Source organism: Lipophrys pholis, assembly GCF_963383615.2.
Source record: "Lipophrys pholis genome assembly, chromosome: 20".
Taxonomy (NCBI): domain Eukaryota; kingdom Metazoa; phylum Chordata; class Actinopteri; order Blenniiformes; family Blenniidae; genus Lipophrys; species Lipophrys pholis.
In genome coordinates this window covers 11,680,838-11,697,442 of record NC_137648.1, presented here as the reverse complement: position 1 = coordinate 11,697,442, position 16,605 = coordinate 11,680,838, and the positions used below count along the sequence as shown (strand labels likewise).

Below are 16,605 nucleotides of genomic sequence, written 5' to 3'. Positions count from 1 at the left end.
TCCCTCAAGATAAATGATCACATCCTAAAACAAAAGTTGCTCTCTGTTTCAGCCTCCAGGCTTCCTGAACAGTCTCAGTGTATGATTCCCCGGCCCACCCCTCCGGTGTTTTGGCTTTCTGAAAGCAGTCTAATTTTCAAATAGTTCTTTCACTCTCTCTTTTTGGCAGCCACCACTTGTGGTTTACTCTTGTCTCACTGAAAAAACAAAAACAATATGAGTTGAGCACCTCGGGTGTCATCCTTTGGGCTTGTTTTCTTGTCTGGAGTCACCCATCTTGCTTATTCCATTTGAACTCAAGCTTTGTCTTTTTGTGAAGAGCTGTTGCTGCTGTTGTAAATTCAATGGAGTCAATATTTACTCAGTGGCATAATTACAAAACACTTTTTTAAAAAAAATCGCCTCTTTCTAATTACCAAAGAAAATAACACAAAGATTCATGGTCAGGTATTTCAAAAAAAAAAAAAAAAAAAATTACACTGTTAGGAGCTCCCTCATTTTCATTCTGAGCTGACATTTGCTCACCTGGCAGCTGTGATCCAATAGGCCGCAGTGTTGAAAGCAGAATTTTCTGATGTTTCTGCAGAGAGCGAATGAAGGCTATGGAGCAACAGATTGCCAGCTTGACTGGTCTTGTTCAGCATGCACTTTTAAAGGGCCCAGACACTAGTGGCACCAAGGAGCCTCCAAGGTAAGCATTCATGATATAGGACAGTCAGGGACTGAAATGAAAAGTCTGGCCACTCGGTTAGTGCAGGAGCGATAAAGTGTATCCTCTATAATGGCCATATCAAACCCTCAGGTTTAATACTGTCTGGTGAAGAGGAAATAAGCTTGACTGTGAATCTGATATTGAACTTATTTGCGCTCTAGATAAATGGCCACTATGTATGGTTTATGTGTCTGCCTTTCAACTCTTTGCATTTTGATCTTCTCTGCTGAGTTTGTGTTAATGTTTACTTGAGAGCCTAAAGGTCTGTGGATGCAGTGAATTTGTATGTTTCATTGCTACGATGAAGCTTGTTAACATCATTAACATCATTTGAACTTTTCTGGTTTGTCAGTCTTTTCCATCATACTTTATTTTTAATCTGTTTGTTCCTACTAATACAAACCTGTAACTCCGAAGTGTCCCATTTTTACTTGACTTGTTCTGTTGTCATAATCTTATTCTGATGGGTTTCTCTCTGGCTGTAGTGATAGACCACCGAAGACATCATCTCCAGCTCACAGTGCACACAGCTCAGGTTAGTACCAGTTCATTTTCGAGATCTCAACTTTTTTCTTTTAAAAGAACGAAAGTTATAATGTCATAATGTCTTGAGCAGACAAGCCCACACACATTAGTATCAGTCAACAGGCTGCAATGAGCAGCACTGCAGGGAGGGAAAACAAAGTTGGGCTTCTTTGCTTGTCATCGCTTCATATTTCCTCACAATGCTTTCTCCGGTAGATCCGGTTTAATAGGAGTTAAGAGGCGCGATCCAGCAGAGCCGAACACAAGCACTACTTAAAAGACGACGCTATTACTCCGCAAGCCTGCCAGGGTGATTCAGCGATCCAATCTGTGCTCAGCAGCGGTCTGTGGCCAGATTTAGCTCTACTAAAAAGATATGCATCGTCACCACTGGCAGACCGAAAACACAACACTCCTTTCGCAACTTTAAGTCTAATCTCATGTCTGATGACATGTTTCGCATGTAGCTTTCAGAGGGATTTACTTGTCATGTCGCGTTTGAGCGAATCGTCCAAACATCGGAAAAGTCACAGCGTGTTCTTTCATCTCAGCAGACAACTCCTACATCAAACATGAGAAATCCTGACACTCCATTTTTTCTTACTTAATCCCTCGCAAGCCTTCATTGTCACCACACGGCGACAGTTTCCCCACAGCCCTAACAGATGACAGTGTCCACTATAACCTGCACGTCTGGTCCAGGTAGCTGCAAAGTAGACAGCGTGAATAGATGTCTGGAAGTAAAAAAGAAGAGGTCGTGCCCAAACAATCTCAGATGAGCATGCATAGGCGTCAGTGAAATGGAAAGCACCCTTTAAAGACACCGCTGCAGAAGACAGACTCAAAGGTAGTAGCTTTCTGCTGCACCTCTCGGGGTTAGAGGATAGTATAAAAGAAAAGGATGTGACAGAGACGGAGAGCAACCCACAAACATGTTGACATCAAACAGACTTGATGGGGGAGGGAAGCACTAACTACCAGTTCCACTGTCAAAGATCCTGCAGGAAGATGCAGACGGGAGCGAACAGATAATGTTGGTGACATGCAGTGGTGACTCATGAATGTATGAGGAGTGAGAAAAGGAGAGAAGCTCAGCACAATCAATAAGGTCTCCTAGCTATCTAAACCTATAGCAGCGTAACTGAAACAATGTGAGCAGAGCAAGCTTTAACTATAGGATTTAACAAGTAGGACATATTTTCCTCTTGTAGTATTTGGCCATGCAGGGAAAAAAAATGTTTTAATTTCTTTTCTTTTTTTTTAGATTTGCTTCAAGTGCAATCCAATGAGGGTGATGACATGAATGAAAATGTGGAAAATTAAACACAGAACAGAAACTTGGTATCGGACCGCGAGCAGATACATTGAATTAAAAAATTTGTAGGCAAATCTAAATGTTCCTACTGAGATTAACGATGTATAGAATTTTTGAAAAGTATTCAAGTGAGGCTTGTTTTCAGATCTGGTATGAAATATACTTTGTATTGAGTGTGTGTTGTGTATGGTACTGTAGAAGCGTCCCGAAAAGAACTAAGGGTCATTAATGTCAAAACCCATACTGCAGTTTGAATTGAATTATTGCTGTTTAGGGACTTTCACCCAAACCACAAACATTGCCTCCACTGGTTGCCATGGTTTCAAACTCTTTTCCATCGCTGGCAGTGACTTAAAATGCTGATCGCAGTTGACAGGCATTTCAAAAGTGCAGCTAATATGAGTGCTAATACATCAGTGCTTATTGTGCGTGGAGGAAAATTTTTCCACAGGAGAGTTTTAAGAAATCATTACTAAACATTAGGAAAGAAAAACAGACCAGTGTATTGCTGGAAAACATGTAGACATGTAAAATATAACCAATAATTTGCAGAGTGAAGTCAGACAGGGTGACAGGAGAGGAACTTACTGTACTCCAACTAAAAGGGAAAACCATACGTTTTTCACGAGAACCCAGTGATTGCAGATGTCATTTTGTAATTTATGATGACTGCAAACCTTCGCTTTATATATTTAGCGAACTTCTCTTGTTCTGTGTATTATCTGGGTTGTATTTTCTGTCAACCGTTGTTTTCTTTTTTTCTCTCGACCCAGGCGGTTCTCCGGTCTTGGCTCCCAAGAGTACTGCAGCCCCAACAGAGAAGAGCTCAGTTCCTCTTAAAGTCAACCTCCTGCAGTTCAGGAAGAATGTTTCTGACCTCAGGATGCAACTCCATCAGATGAGACAGCTGCAGGCAAGACCTCTTACTCCTTTAATTAATCGAGTTCATTGTGTGCATTCTAATATCCACCTGTGTGTTGGTTTGTAAGAGAGTGCACATTTCTGTGATACTTTTCAAGCTGTGTATATTTACTTGCCGGTCTTGGTCTTTGATTGTCCACTGTGTACTTCCCCTTCAGCTCCAGAACCAGGAGGCATTACGAGTACAGCTGAAGCGGGCAGAGCAGGAAATCAGTATTAAACTTGCAGAGTCCATGCGTCGTCTGGAGGACCCTGTACAGAAGCAGAGAAATATAGTTGAGGAGGACAGGCACAAGTACCTGGGTCTGGAAGAGTGTGTCCTCATGCAGCTTGGGTAAGACTGCTTAAATGTCCATTCATCCATCCATCATCTCTGCTGCTTTACACAGTTCAGAGGAAATGTTGCTGTGAGGTGAGATCACTACAATACTGGTATCCCTTAAAAGCTAAAAAGTGAAAGAAGTAGTAATTCTACTTTATTTATGCTAAACCAGAAGCCATGGTGGTTTGTATTCACCACTGTACATTTTCCCTGGGTTATACATTTACTCCTCATTATTTTGTTTCAGGCGGATTTTGGTTCATGCCCATGCAGTGCAAGTCAAGGTGCTTCCATTTATAGGAAATCCCCAAAAGGCTTCATTTTTTTATCAGCTCACCTGCACTATTCTATGCTAAACTCTTTGACAAGCCAACACCCCTCCAAATTACAGCCCACAGGTTTATACAGGCAGGCAGTGCCTGCCTTTTAGAGACAGCAGTCTAGAACAATGGACCCGACTGTGGAGTAATTACTCACTACCCTGCTCTTATTTTGATTCACTCTCCTCATCTTGCCAACAGGGAGCAGTAATTGAATCCTTTTTATTTGGATGTTTACAGGCAAGGTCAAAGCGCGTTGTCTTGCTCGACAGTGGTGAACATTTGCTGCAATAAACACAATGATAGCAGTTCGTGGATTCTGGGAAATGAACAGGCAGTAGTCGGTGGGGCTGGATTAAGCTCTCCGTAAGCCTTGGTATCCAGCCATTTGTGAGTCAGCAAAACACGGCTGCTGGCACCTTAAATAAGGCCTTGTAATTAGGGCTGCTTGGCTTTAAATCCAGTGGGAGAATGTGGTGTGAAAACTTTCTTTTCATAGGGAGAAGTAAATCTATCAGGAGGTATAATAGTGCATTCTGTCACATTTTATAATAAGAATTGCTCAGTACGTCCAATTAGGACACCCGGTGCCAACAGGAAAAAAAAAACAACAACACAGGATTACTTGAAGAATCAAGAATACAAATTCATAGAATTTTCTGTCGTCAGTGGACAGCATTGATCATTCTATGCAAAGCTTCCCCAGAGCAAAAAAAAAAGTTATTCATCCTGATAGTGTTCCGCTACTTTACTTGAACGTCAGTTTGTAAATTCAGCAAAGTACGTTTACATGCACAGCTCAACTAAGCTACTCTGTTGTCTTATACATACAGTAACCACGGATATGATTTTCTGTTTAAATTCACAAAAAATGTGTGGTGATATGCACTCCTCCAACGGGTCAGTAATGGTTCCCTTTCCAGTTGACCTCACAGACCAGAAGTTTACAGTTGGCATGCAGGTGGCTTCTTCTGTTTGAGCTCCTGACTGCTGACCTTTGTACACGCCGTTCCACCTCTGGGTGAGGATGTGGCGCGGAGCACGGACATATGTGCAGAACATCCTCGTCTAGTCCCGCTGCTCTGTATGCATGCAGGAATAAAAGAACTTTCAGTACCGTTATCCATGTGTGTTAGTCCGACTTTGAAAGTTTCGATTTCTTTCGATGTAATATGTCTGGATCTACTTTTAAAGTTGATTTTTAGTTTGGTCAACAATTTTTTTGGTGGCATGTATATGTAGTGAGTGGCTATATTTTTAAACATTTGCATTTTGGGGGATGTGCATGCTCAGTTTGAGTTGACAGCAGAAATGTAATATGTGTGAAAGGAAATATAAGATTTTACAGTGATTTTTAAATAAAAAAGCTCTCTTAAATTGTTAAATAAATCAAGCTTGTTCTATTCAAGAGACACAAAATGTAATTAGTTTATATTTTTTGTCATTTGTTTTTATTTTAAAAGGAAGAAAGATCCATTTTTATAGCATTCCTCTGGAATTTCAATAATTTCCACCACCACCGAGTCTTGGCACAGCAGAGCGTTTGACACACTGTGTCCTTACTGCCTTTCTTTTGCCTTCCCATTCGGGGACTTCTCTAAAAGACTCTTTCTCAAGGGTACCTGGCCACAATGAAACACCATTTGAGTTCCCCTCATGCAATCCAACACTGCACACAATGTTATCTTTCGACACATTTCCCCTCGGAACCGCCAGCTTCCTTGGAAGCTCTGAAGAGCTGTGATATGTTTTCTATGTTAGGAAGTGCTGTTTCACAAATAAGCCGCCATTCAGTATGTCAACATTTGTGGTTCTGGGATAAGTTCCACTCCAGACGTCACAATACAGTGTGGATACGAAATCAAACTGCTGAGTAGAAAGTTAATTCTCAATCTCATGGGCATGTTTTGCATGTTACATACAATTGTCTTTTTAATGTGTAAGGTCCCAATCTCTGTTATGGCTTTACTCAAGTTGTCTGTGTGATAAATGATTGTGCTCTGCCCCCTAGTGTTTTTATAGTGTAATTAGATGCCTTATGACATTCCTCTTCTTATTTCTTCCATTCAACTTGCTTTACTTTACAATTGTAACTTTGTGCGTGATTGAATTGCTTGTTTTTTTGAAAGAGATTTTCTTTTTCGGCTCATGATTATTTTGTCCTTTCCATTGTCCCCGCAGTGAGTTGGAGCAGTACGTGGGCACTCTCCAGAACGACTCAGCAGCCACACACAGAGTGGTCACCCTCAAGGATGTGGAAGAGGGAGCGGTAACTCTGAGGAAGGTGGGAGAATCTCTGGCAGGGCTCAAAGGTAAGACGACGACGATGGTTCTTTCCCCTGGGCGCGTCGGGCTTGTTTTCTCTTAAGTGGTGGTCTAGTGGTATATTTGTGACTGGAGGGTCAGAGTTTGGAGCTCACTGCTGACAGGTGACGAATTCGAGGGCCAGAACAAAGCTCCTCATCATCCAATGCTTACTAGATAAATGTAAAATTTGTCTTGTTACACCGGTTCAAGTGGGGCTTAGAGTGGATACATACTCTGCCAGAACAGAGACATTTCTTTGTTTTCTCGAGGCGCAAATAACAGGATCAAACTTTGTTTTGGAAGGGATATTTCATACTTCATTAGAAATTAAAAAGCAAAGTTCCTGTAAGGTGACTGAAATAACGAATGAGTTTTGATGGCTTGCCCACATCGATTATACCCACTTTATATTTCTAACCAAACATTTGTTTGGCACCACACAAGAAGTTCTGCACTGTGACTATTAGAGCTCTATAACCAGAAAAGAAAAAATGTCTTTCCTTCTCAGCCCTGCAGGAGAACAAAGTCCTCTCTTGTAGAGTATGTATCGGCTTTACATCAAACTGAAGTTTACACTGGACCTCAGTTGGTATTGATAAACCACTGACTGTTAAATCATTTCCATGAATCAATTTGTTTTTGCAACAGTATTTCTGGAAAAGTTGTGATAATTGATGAGCTGTGGCTTAAGGAATGTGGATAAACTGAGCCTTCCGCGTCGAGAACTGATATTGTATTGCAAAGTATTAATCATTTGTGTTACCGTTCAATACATTTAAGTCTCACTTTTGGGGTGTCATAATGTCACCATTTTTCAACAGTGTGAATAGTATTCTCACACTTTACCACTATAGTGACTATGTAAGTGTCTATTAAAAAAAAAAAAACGGTTACAGCTAGTTAAAAATAAATTAATTGAAAAAGGATTAAAGGTTATTGTCTCTATTTTCTCAGGAGAATTTCCGGCCCTGCAGACCAGAATGAGGGCTGTGCTCAGGGTGGAAGTGGAGGCCGTCAAGTTTTTGAAGGAGGAGCCTCATAAACTGGACAGCATGCTGAAAAGGGTCAAGAGCCTGACCGACACACTCAGCAGTCTGAGAAGGTATGTTGAAAACAAAGATGCAAAAGAAATCCGTGGAGATAAAGTCGGGATCAGGAGAAGACGGGCTGGAGTGTCTGAAGATGAAAACAAAAAGCGCTTTGCAGGGCTCCTTCACTGGACTCTGTGATGTGAGAGATTGTACCATTTGATTACACTGGCGAGCCTGCCTTCATCCCCTCAAAGAGGTTGTTCTATGTGGACAGACGAGTGCATATCCAGCCACAGCCACTTCCATCACCTTCACTGGAGCGATAACTGAATTAATTTGGTGGACACTGCAGAGACGTATTTCAATTTTGATATGTCATAAGTCTCAAACTCACTGGGATTTTTTCCTCCAGGAAAACTTTTACAAGAAAATACACCCTGATGCGACATCATAAAACATTGCATTATAGATTTAGATGGTCTTTTTACTTTCATCTCAAACAATTGATCCCGTTTTTGTCCGTTTAATTCAAATGTTTGATCAATTTTCCCATCATTTAATACAAGAAGTGAAATCTGCTCATATTTTACATCTTTTACACATAAACTGAACTTGTTCCTAAATTGTTTTGTTTGATTCTTCAGAAGTACAGCAATTATGAAACATTTAAATTTACGAGTAAAAACTTCTGATCTTATGAAATACTTTAAACTGACAATTAACTTTGTTATGATGGTGTAATATTTTTATATGTACCCATTCTCTCAGACTTTAGATTCCAAAAGTCATAGATACAAATATTTATTGTTAAGCATTAAAGTGTTATTTTATTGAAAGGGCTCCAAAAATATAAATTGGAACTTCCCACTCAAAACTTGTTCAAAGGTATGGTTGTGAGTGATTGCCTTTACGCCTATGTGATACGACATGCTGATTGTTTTCTCTCTTTTGAAGGAGTGCAACAGAACCTTCTCAGAAAGGCCTTGACGCTTCCATAAATGTCTCCTTGGAAAGCAGCTCTGCTGCAGCGGCAGGAGAGGCACATGCAGAATCTCCCTCAGCGTCAAGCTCCGCCTCGGCTCCACTGGAGCCTCAGAGCTCCACCATCAGGTCCGAGGTGATGCCTTCCTCCCCAGTGGTCATTCATCATGTCCAGAGCGCCCCGGTCCAGATGCAGCAGTCCCAGCAGTCTGCGGCCTTAACAGCTCAGCCAAGTCCTCCACTCACCCCCAGCCCCACTCAGGTCGCCAGTCCCAACATGAGCAAGAGCCAAGGCCGGGAGTCTCCGAAAGGGGCAGCCTCTAATCCACAGAGTCCAACCCGACTTAAGAAGGCTCAGGGGAACTCGGTGAATAATGGCAATGGCACTGCCGGCCAGGGTCTTGTCATAGAGGAGCTCCAGAACAGTCAGGACAAGAACAAAAACAGAGCTATGTCCATCGAGGTATATATAATCACCCTCTTTTTGTAAGTCTTGAAATACTCTTGTGGTGATCGTAAAAATCTCACCCTACAGTGTAAACTCCTGATTTCTGTTGTGCTTTTGTCATTTTATTTGTGTTGAAATCTTGTTGTCAATCTGCAATGATTAGGCAGCAGAGAAGGAGTGGGAAGAGAGGAGGCAAAACATGGGTCAATATGACGGAAGAGAGTTTGAGAAGTATCTCCAGGAGGCCCAGGCCAATATGATGAAGGGAATTCCAAATCTGGAGGTGCAAGAAAATGCAGCACCACCTCCCGATACTGTTGTACAACAACAGGAAGTGCACAACCCTGGCGAAACACCATCGGGTACTAATCAAACAGACATGTCACTGAAATACACAACACTGACTGTTTTGTTTTATCACTCTTAACATTTAATTGTTCTGCCTGACAGTGGAGCCCCAGTCGCCCTCCGAGAAACAAGCCAGGAAAGTCCCAGAGAAACCCCCGAAGCCTCTGATGGAGAAACCTGCCAAGCCAGCAGTGGACAAACCCCTCAAAACTGCCAACAAGCCAGCAGCCTCTGAGAGTTTAGTCAGACAGGGGTCAGACAAGGCGAGAAAGTCCCCACCTCCGCCACCTCCGCCAAGGAAAACTTACTCCAGCTCAGGCATGACCACAACACGATCTGGCGAGGTGGTGTACACCAGCAGGAAGGAGTCCGTCTCAGCTCAGGTCAGTGTGGAAGGAGCCGGGTATTCTTTTGTTTATGCTAAACTGTACTCAAACTCCTCTGGATGTTCTTGTCCATTTCACAGCTGTTTTTTTTTTTCCTTCTTTTTTTTTCTGTATCAAAGCTGTGCTACCTGTGATTGACTTTGTGAGCCTTTATTAAAGCATGACGATGAATCTTCACAGGAGGGTGAAGAGGAGGCTAAACCTCCCTCTCCTCAACCCAAGCCCACCAAGGTAACGCCAGAGGCCAAGGCCAAGCCCGCTACTCCTCCGCCTGTCACTGCTGCGGTCACCAGAGAAGAAGAGGATGAAGGAGACAAGATCATGGCAGAGCTCCAGGTTAGATGCGCGTACACACACACACACACACACGCAAGCACACAGACACACGCACTCCTTCAAATATGGGTGCAAATGCAAATTGGTGGACGTGAGCTTTGCTGGATTCTCATTGATTTCTGCCGTGTGGGTGTGGGTTGACTTTGTCATTTCCTCCTGTGGTGATTGACTTTTCTCAGAAGAGGCAAAGATATGGGTACTGACGGATGACGAAGGAGTTATCACTTTGGCGCTTTACCACATTTGTTTCATAGGAGCTTGGACAACTGTGTGATACTCCAACTTCTTCCCTCCTCAAAATCTTTGTCACCATGCCCCCCCCTCCCCGCGCTTTTCTCCACTCTTCAGGTTTTCCAGAAGTGCACAGTTAAGGATGTAGGGCTGAAAAATTTGGTAGAGCCCACCTCTCGAATTGAACCACAAATCAGAGAACTAAGATCAGGGGCTCTATTGCCTCTCAAAGAGAGAAAGGTAAAATATGTCGCCGTGAAGCTGCCCAGCTAACTGCCTGCCTCTGACCACTGTTTGAGTCAATCGATGCCTGTGTCCTAACCCTCCTGCAACTTCCGCACTCTTGCTTTGGCTCGAGAGAAACCTGTAGCAGCTCCCTCCACAAAAGCTCCTTTCCTCGCTGCCTCGTTGTTTCCTCCCTCTTTTGATTCTGCTGAGTATCACAGCTTGGATATTTTCCCCGGATTAAGTCTGCATAAAGTTAAGCCTCTAAATAGATGCTGTGTCTTTGATATGTTTAACCCAGACAATGATGTGCTTTGATTTGATTATCACTTGTCCTTCTCTACAAATCAATAAAGGCATCAGCACTGTATCTTACAGGCACTTACACCGTGTTGTGTCTTTCTTTAATGACATTTCCCATTAAAAATCAACAGAATAAGTATTCATTAAATCGAGACATGGACAAACGCCATGGAAAAGAGCTCACTTTTGTGGACACAAAGTATTTTTGCAGACTTGGTTCACTTAAGGTCACTAAAGGCCATTTTGCATGCTCCTCTCCCTTATACTTTTCAAAGGAAATACTTTTCCCTTTTTTTTTTCTCTTTTCCACTCCCCTTGAGTTTTGCTTTCCCTCGCTTTACACCTTTGTAACCAGCACAGCTCTTTAAGATTGTGACAGACATAAACACATTTAACATGATTTCACCATCTGATGTGATTTTACCAGTATAAAGCCAAGTATGAGCTGTCTTGGACTGTAATAAATTAGAGGTTGTACTCTCAAGGTAAGCTTGCAGTTACTGAAACCAATCCAACAAAACTGTGCCTTTGGCAATGCTTCTGAAACCTCCAGTCTAATTTATTTAATTGAAACAAAAGTGATGTTATTTTATCCGTGGTGAAAAAGTAATTTTACATAAAAACATTGCAAACCAGTAAGAAAATATGATCAGTTTTGGCATGCGTTGAAGAGAAAGGCTGAATGGACAGCATTTGGCTTTGAATAACTTAAATCTTCAGCTGATGTAGCAATTATAAATTAAAGTGGATTATAGTCTTAGCTCTTGGAAATCCAATGTATTAATTTGCTCTGCATGCAATATGTAGCTTTCAATATATATGAGATACAATGGAATATATATATATTTATATATATATATATATATATATATATATATATATATATATATATATAGTTAATTAACTGCCGCATGGCACACCAGTTGCACAGTAATATTATTCCCTCACAAACTGTCCTAGCAGAACTCAGAGCCCATTCGAGAGGATAAAGATCCCGACACTGATGAAAATGGGAACACTACTCTACGACAGAGCCAAGGGGTTGGTGTGACTTTTGTGTACTCGCAAATATTCACATGTATTTGTTGAATATGCTGTGCTTTAGAAGATTTATAATAATACATGTCATTTTTGTAGGTCATTTACTACGTGACTGGCAAGATTCCCCAACCCTCCTCATCCGAAACTGAGGAGACCCCCGAGCACAGAGAGCCCCCACAGCCTCAAACACAGGTGTCAAATGTCAATGTTAATGACAATTCTCCAAGCCAGGAACAACATCAGCAGCAGCAGCAAAAGCAGCTACCTCCATCTCCGCCACCCAAATCACCAATTACACCGCCGCCTATCTCACCTAAACCAGTGGGACTCAATGGATTCAAATTTCCAAAGAAGCAAGTTAAACGCTCTGAATCCTTGAAGACCAGTGCAGAAATGCAAAAAGGAAAACTCCTCAACAAAGTGAACACTGAAAAGAAAAATACACTCCCACCACAGCAGGTCACTTCTAAAAATAATACACCTGAAACAGTGGGGACTGTGACAGCCACTGCTCCCAAAGAAGCACCGAAACCTTTTGTCGCCTCACTGAAAAAGACTTCTAAACAAAACATTGAGCCACGAAGAGCGATTTCAGAAGACAGTGATGATGGGGCTAGTCTTAGTCCTGATTTACTTGATGAAGCACCTCCACCACCAGACAATATTGTGTTTATGATCACCAACACCAAGGTTCAGCCCTTGTCTTGTGGCGAGTACCAAGAACTGGTCAATGCCAAGAAAGGAAGTGTCCAGACTGTTACTGTCGGCAATGCGGCAACCCGAGGAAACACTGCAACAGATCCTGCTGGGCCACAGGATAATGGCTTTAACAAGAAACCCGTCATCATCATCTTTGATGAGCCAATGGATATCCGTTCAGCTTACAAGCGACTGTCCACCATTTTTGAGTGTGAGGAGGAAATGGACAGGATGCTTGCCGAAGAGCGCATCGAGGAGGAGAGTGAGGAGTCTGATACAGAGCAGAGGGGTGGGCTCCAGCTAAAAGCTGAAGGGAACGAGGCCGTTGATGGCAAAAAGCGTAGTGGCTCACTCAGAACTTCAGACCATTCATTATCCTTGTCGTCTTCCTCCATCTCTGACAATGGAGGTTCAGGGGAGTCAAATAGCGACGCCAAGCAGGATGGAAAGAAGAAGTTCAAATTTAAGTTCCCTAAAAAACAACTAGCAGCACTGACCCAGGCAATCCGCACTGGCACCAAGTCTGGAAAGAAGACTCTCCAGGTTGTTGTGTATGAAGACGAGGAAGAATCTGATGGTACGGTCAAGCAGCACAAAGAAGCAAAAAGGTTTGAGATTGCACGTTCAAAATCCTTGGCAGAGGCTCCCAAAGGTGCTGGCAGCTTCGCAATGAAAAGGCAGAATTCCGACACTGTCTGCAGAACGGATGAGATCCGTAAAAATACCTACAAGACACTGGACAGCCTGGAGCAGACCATTAAGCAGCTGGAGACGACTATTACTGAGATGGGACCGCGCTCCCCTGATGACTCAATCAGCACTGAGGAAACTAGAGCAGGAAATGGGAAAGGCTCAGAAGGAGTGGGGCTGAAGAGGTCCTCCTCTCTCCCTACCTCCAGGGGGCCAGGCCTCAAGGGACCCGGCAAAAATGCTTTACAGAAGAAGATTAAACCTCAGCTCCTTCCTCGTCCTGTAGTCATCCCTACCACCAGCGCCACCACCAACACTGTCCCCAGTGTCCCAAGCACCGTACAACAGGTCTCTCTCTAGCTTTTGTTGCTCCAGGGAGCTTTGGGTCCTTCTCTTTCAGTTTTCACTCCAACATTAACCCCTGAAATCACCAAATCATTAATCCACTCTACGGGTGCTTGGATATGTTGGAAATGTCCCCAATGACTTTCTACCTTGATTGAATCATGGTGACATGATTGGGGGTGGCATTTTTTGGGGTTCCTGGGTACTGTCTTTCAGAACACTGCTAAACCAACAAGGTTTTCAGCAAGTGGCACACTCATCATCAAAGACCATGCCTTGATGATTCAACTCTGATTACTTCCTTATACTTGATTGCATGTACTGTGTATACTGACTTCAACGTGTATGGTCCCATTGGATGCATGATCTGATCTGTCACTGGTGTTTATAACTGTGGGGTTGAATGACCAGGTGGTTTTTTTTGGGTTTTTTTTAACCTGTCAGTGCCTTGACTTTTCATACTTCCGATGTGGTGTGTGTTTTTTCTATCTTTTTTATTTCTTGTTTTGTTTTCGTTTGGATCCCCTTGCAGAACACCAGTGTCGCTTCCCCCACTAGTCGGATGCCCATTCCTTTATCTGCGAAGTCCAGGCAGTCACCGGGTACAACCGACAAAGCAGGAAAACAACAAAAGCTGCAGGACGCTCAGAGGCAGTTTCGACAGGTAGTTTTACTGTAGGGTCTTACCAGGGACTAGAGGAACAATGAAATAGATACTCAAACGCATGAGGCATTGAAAGGGGGGGGGAAAAAAGACTATCAAAGCTGTGAGATTTCAAGTGTTTAAAAAAAAAAAAAGAAGAAAGTCACCATGGTTGGCGACTGTGGATCTGTTAACGTTTCTCTCGAGTCTGCTCTGAAACCAAGGCATGTTTGACTCCTGACTGTTACCCCCATAACATCACTGTACTGTATGCTTCTGCATGTCCACACTGCTCATGGTTTTCACTGTGTTGGCGGCTAAATGAAAAAAAAAAAAAAAAAAAAAAAGGCCAAGAAAAGTGGAACTTTATCCTGTCATCATCTGAGTTGTCATCACATCTCAAGTTCCCATCACAGATGAGTTCCTAAACAGTGTTGCCAAATCCCGAGACGCTTGTGGCTCTGTTCAAAACACAAACTAAACTGACCCCTCGGCTATGCACCTCCCCCTCTCACCGACGCACCTCTGCTCAAACCCGACATCACTGCACAGCTTATCTAACCCCACGATGACGCTTCCTTCTCTCCCGTCGAGTCCTCGACTTAACCTGCTCATCTCGCGCCATCGGTTTCAGTGGAACACTGGCCCACGTTTTCCCCTTGTGCCGTCACTTTTCAAACTCCTAACCACGTCTCCTAATTCTCTCCGGCCCCCCGAATGCATCTGCCTACTGAATTTCTTCCCCAAAACCCCTCACCAAGGCCTAACAATCCCTTTAACGCACAGACACTCTGTAGAGATGTCCACCCTGTCCTGCCGTCACACTGCCTAACCTTCACAGCGTTCTGTTTCTTGGTAACACGTTTCTCAGTTCATTATGTTTCACCTTATTTGTCATATAGTTTTTTCGAAAAAAAAAAAAAAAAAAGAGCATCTATGTATATGTTTGTGTCTTTTTAGTTCTGTCTTAGTAATATTAATATTTGTTCAGTCATAGTTTCTGTCTGTGAATAACTTAGTTTTATTTTTAACATCGCCTTGCCTTTTGTATGTATTATTTTACCTGTTTTCTTTTTTGACAACCAGTATCTGTTTTGGCATCTGTTTGCAGGCTAACGGAAGTGCTAAAAGAGTGGGAGGGGATCATAAAACTACTTCCCCAGCTTTACCCACCTCTAAAATCCCTGCTTTTTATCCTAGCTCTACTAAAGGCAGCTCCCAGTCTGCACAAAACTCAGATGCTACTAATCCCATTAACCCTTCTTCTTCTTCCTCCTCCTCCTCCTCTGTCACAAAGTCCTCCACCCTGTCCTCTCATGCCCCTCGTTCCGGTTCCGCACCCTCCTCCCACATCCCCTCCCTGTCTAACGGATCCCTCAAACTCCCCACACCCTCACAGCACACAGGTAAAGCTCTTTCGTTCTCCTCGCAGACTCAGAATGGTCGAGTGCACTCCTCCTCCTCCTCCTCTTCATTCTCCTCCTCCTCCTCATCCTCCTCCTCCCCCTCCCCTCTGTCGCCCACACCTTTGGGCCAAGGTGGAAAGAGCATCCGCACCATACACACCCCCAGCTTCACCAGCTACAGGTCCCACAACGGCAGCAGCGGCAAATCCTGCATCCCAACAGCCACAGCCGCTAAGGACAGTACCTAGCTCCGTTTATTGCCCTCTGGTTATACAGCTTAGCAGGTAGACCCGCTCATCTTTTATATTTTATAGTTTTGGTTTTGTTGTTTGTTATTGTAAAAAAAAAAAAAGAAAAAGAAAAATTAAGCGATGCACTCCCTCAATTCATTTTTTTCTCCCAACACTGGCATTCATGCAACTTTTTTTTTTTTTGTCTTTTACATTTTGGATCATCTTTGGATTTGGATTCTTCATCGAAGGTGTAGCAGATGTTTTAACAAAATATTTTATAAAGTAACAAAAAAAACTATCAAATGTAGTTGAAGTGGAAGGCTTTTAATGGTGTTGAAAATATATATTTTCTTGCCGTAGCTCTGAATAGGGACTATAGAATTGATGTACAATCACAAAATACCATGTAAAAAAAAAAAAACGTGTTTTATTTTTGAGATAAGAGATTAAATAACCGTAGTATATTTAATCCTGTATATTTCTTATGTTGCCAGACATTCAACACAGCCCTTGTAAATGCCTTTTATGATTGTATACAAAATGTATACATACATTTTAAAGTCAAACTCATTAGTAACTTTAATTCCCTTAGAGTATTTTCTCATTTCCCACCCATATGAACTGCCAATTTCCTTTACAGATTAGATGGTATTATGAGTAATACGAGTTTTCATTTTATTGTGCCTATTTGCCAAAGTTGTTGTATAATGATTCACTTCAGGCCTAACCCAATCATGAGCGTTAGGGGAATTTACATGCACTCTGGTGTGATGCTGAGTGGTTAACCTCAGTGTTTGCACCGCTGGTCTTGGTTTGTTAAGTTAACATGTACTGTTG

At 42.5% G+C, this 16,605-nt stretch overlaps 1 protein-coding gene across 10 annotated transcripts in view; it reads left to right on the top strand.

The window, feature by feature from the left end:
• kiaa1217 (KIAA1217 ortholog) overlaps positions 1-16,224 on the top strand; it is an 88,505-nt gene extending 72,281 nt beyond the window's left edge. For 5 of the 10 annotated variants that reach the window (XM_080489829.1, XM_080489831.1, XM_080489832.1 and 2 more), the window contains 15 exons: positions 587-691; positions 1,198-1,247; positions 3,326-3,465; positions 3,632-3,807; positions 6,297-6,427; positions 7,377-7,524; positions 8,408-8,897; positions 9,046-9,244; positions 9,333-9,613; positions 9,797-9,952; positions 10,301-10,423; positions 11,672-11,752; positions 11,849-13,489; positions 14,019-14,150; positions 15,241-16,224. In XM_080489829.1, coding sequence (XP_080345955.1) covers positions 587-691; positions 1,198-1,247; positions 3,326-3,465; positions 3,632-3,807; positions 6,297-6,427; positions 7,377-7,524; positions 8,408-8,897; positions 9,046-9,244; positions 9,333-9,613; positions 9,797-9,952; positions 10,301-10,423; positions 11,672-11,752; positions 11,849-13,489; positions 14,019-14,150; positions 15,241-15,783 — 4,396 coding nt within the window. In that variant the 3' untranslated portion in view covers positions 15,784-16,224. The remainder of the gene's footprint in view (positions 1-586; positions 692-1,197; positions 1,248-3,325; positions 3,466-3,631; positions 3,808-6,296; positions 6,428-7,376; positions 7,525-8,407; positions 8,898-9,045; positions 9,245-9,332; positions 9,614-9,796; positions 9,953-10,300; positions 10,424-11,671; positions 11,753-11,848; positions 13,490-14,018; positions 14,151-15,240) is intronic. The other 5 variants (XM_080489830.1, XM_080489838.1, XM_080489836.1 and 2 more) reach the window with 5 other exon arrangements.
• Positions 16,225-16,605: the final 381 nt, after the last annotated feature.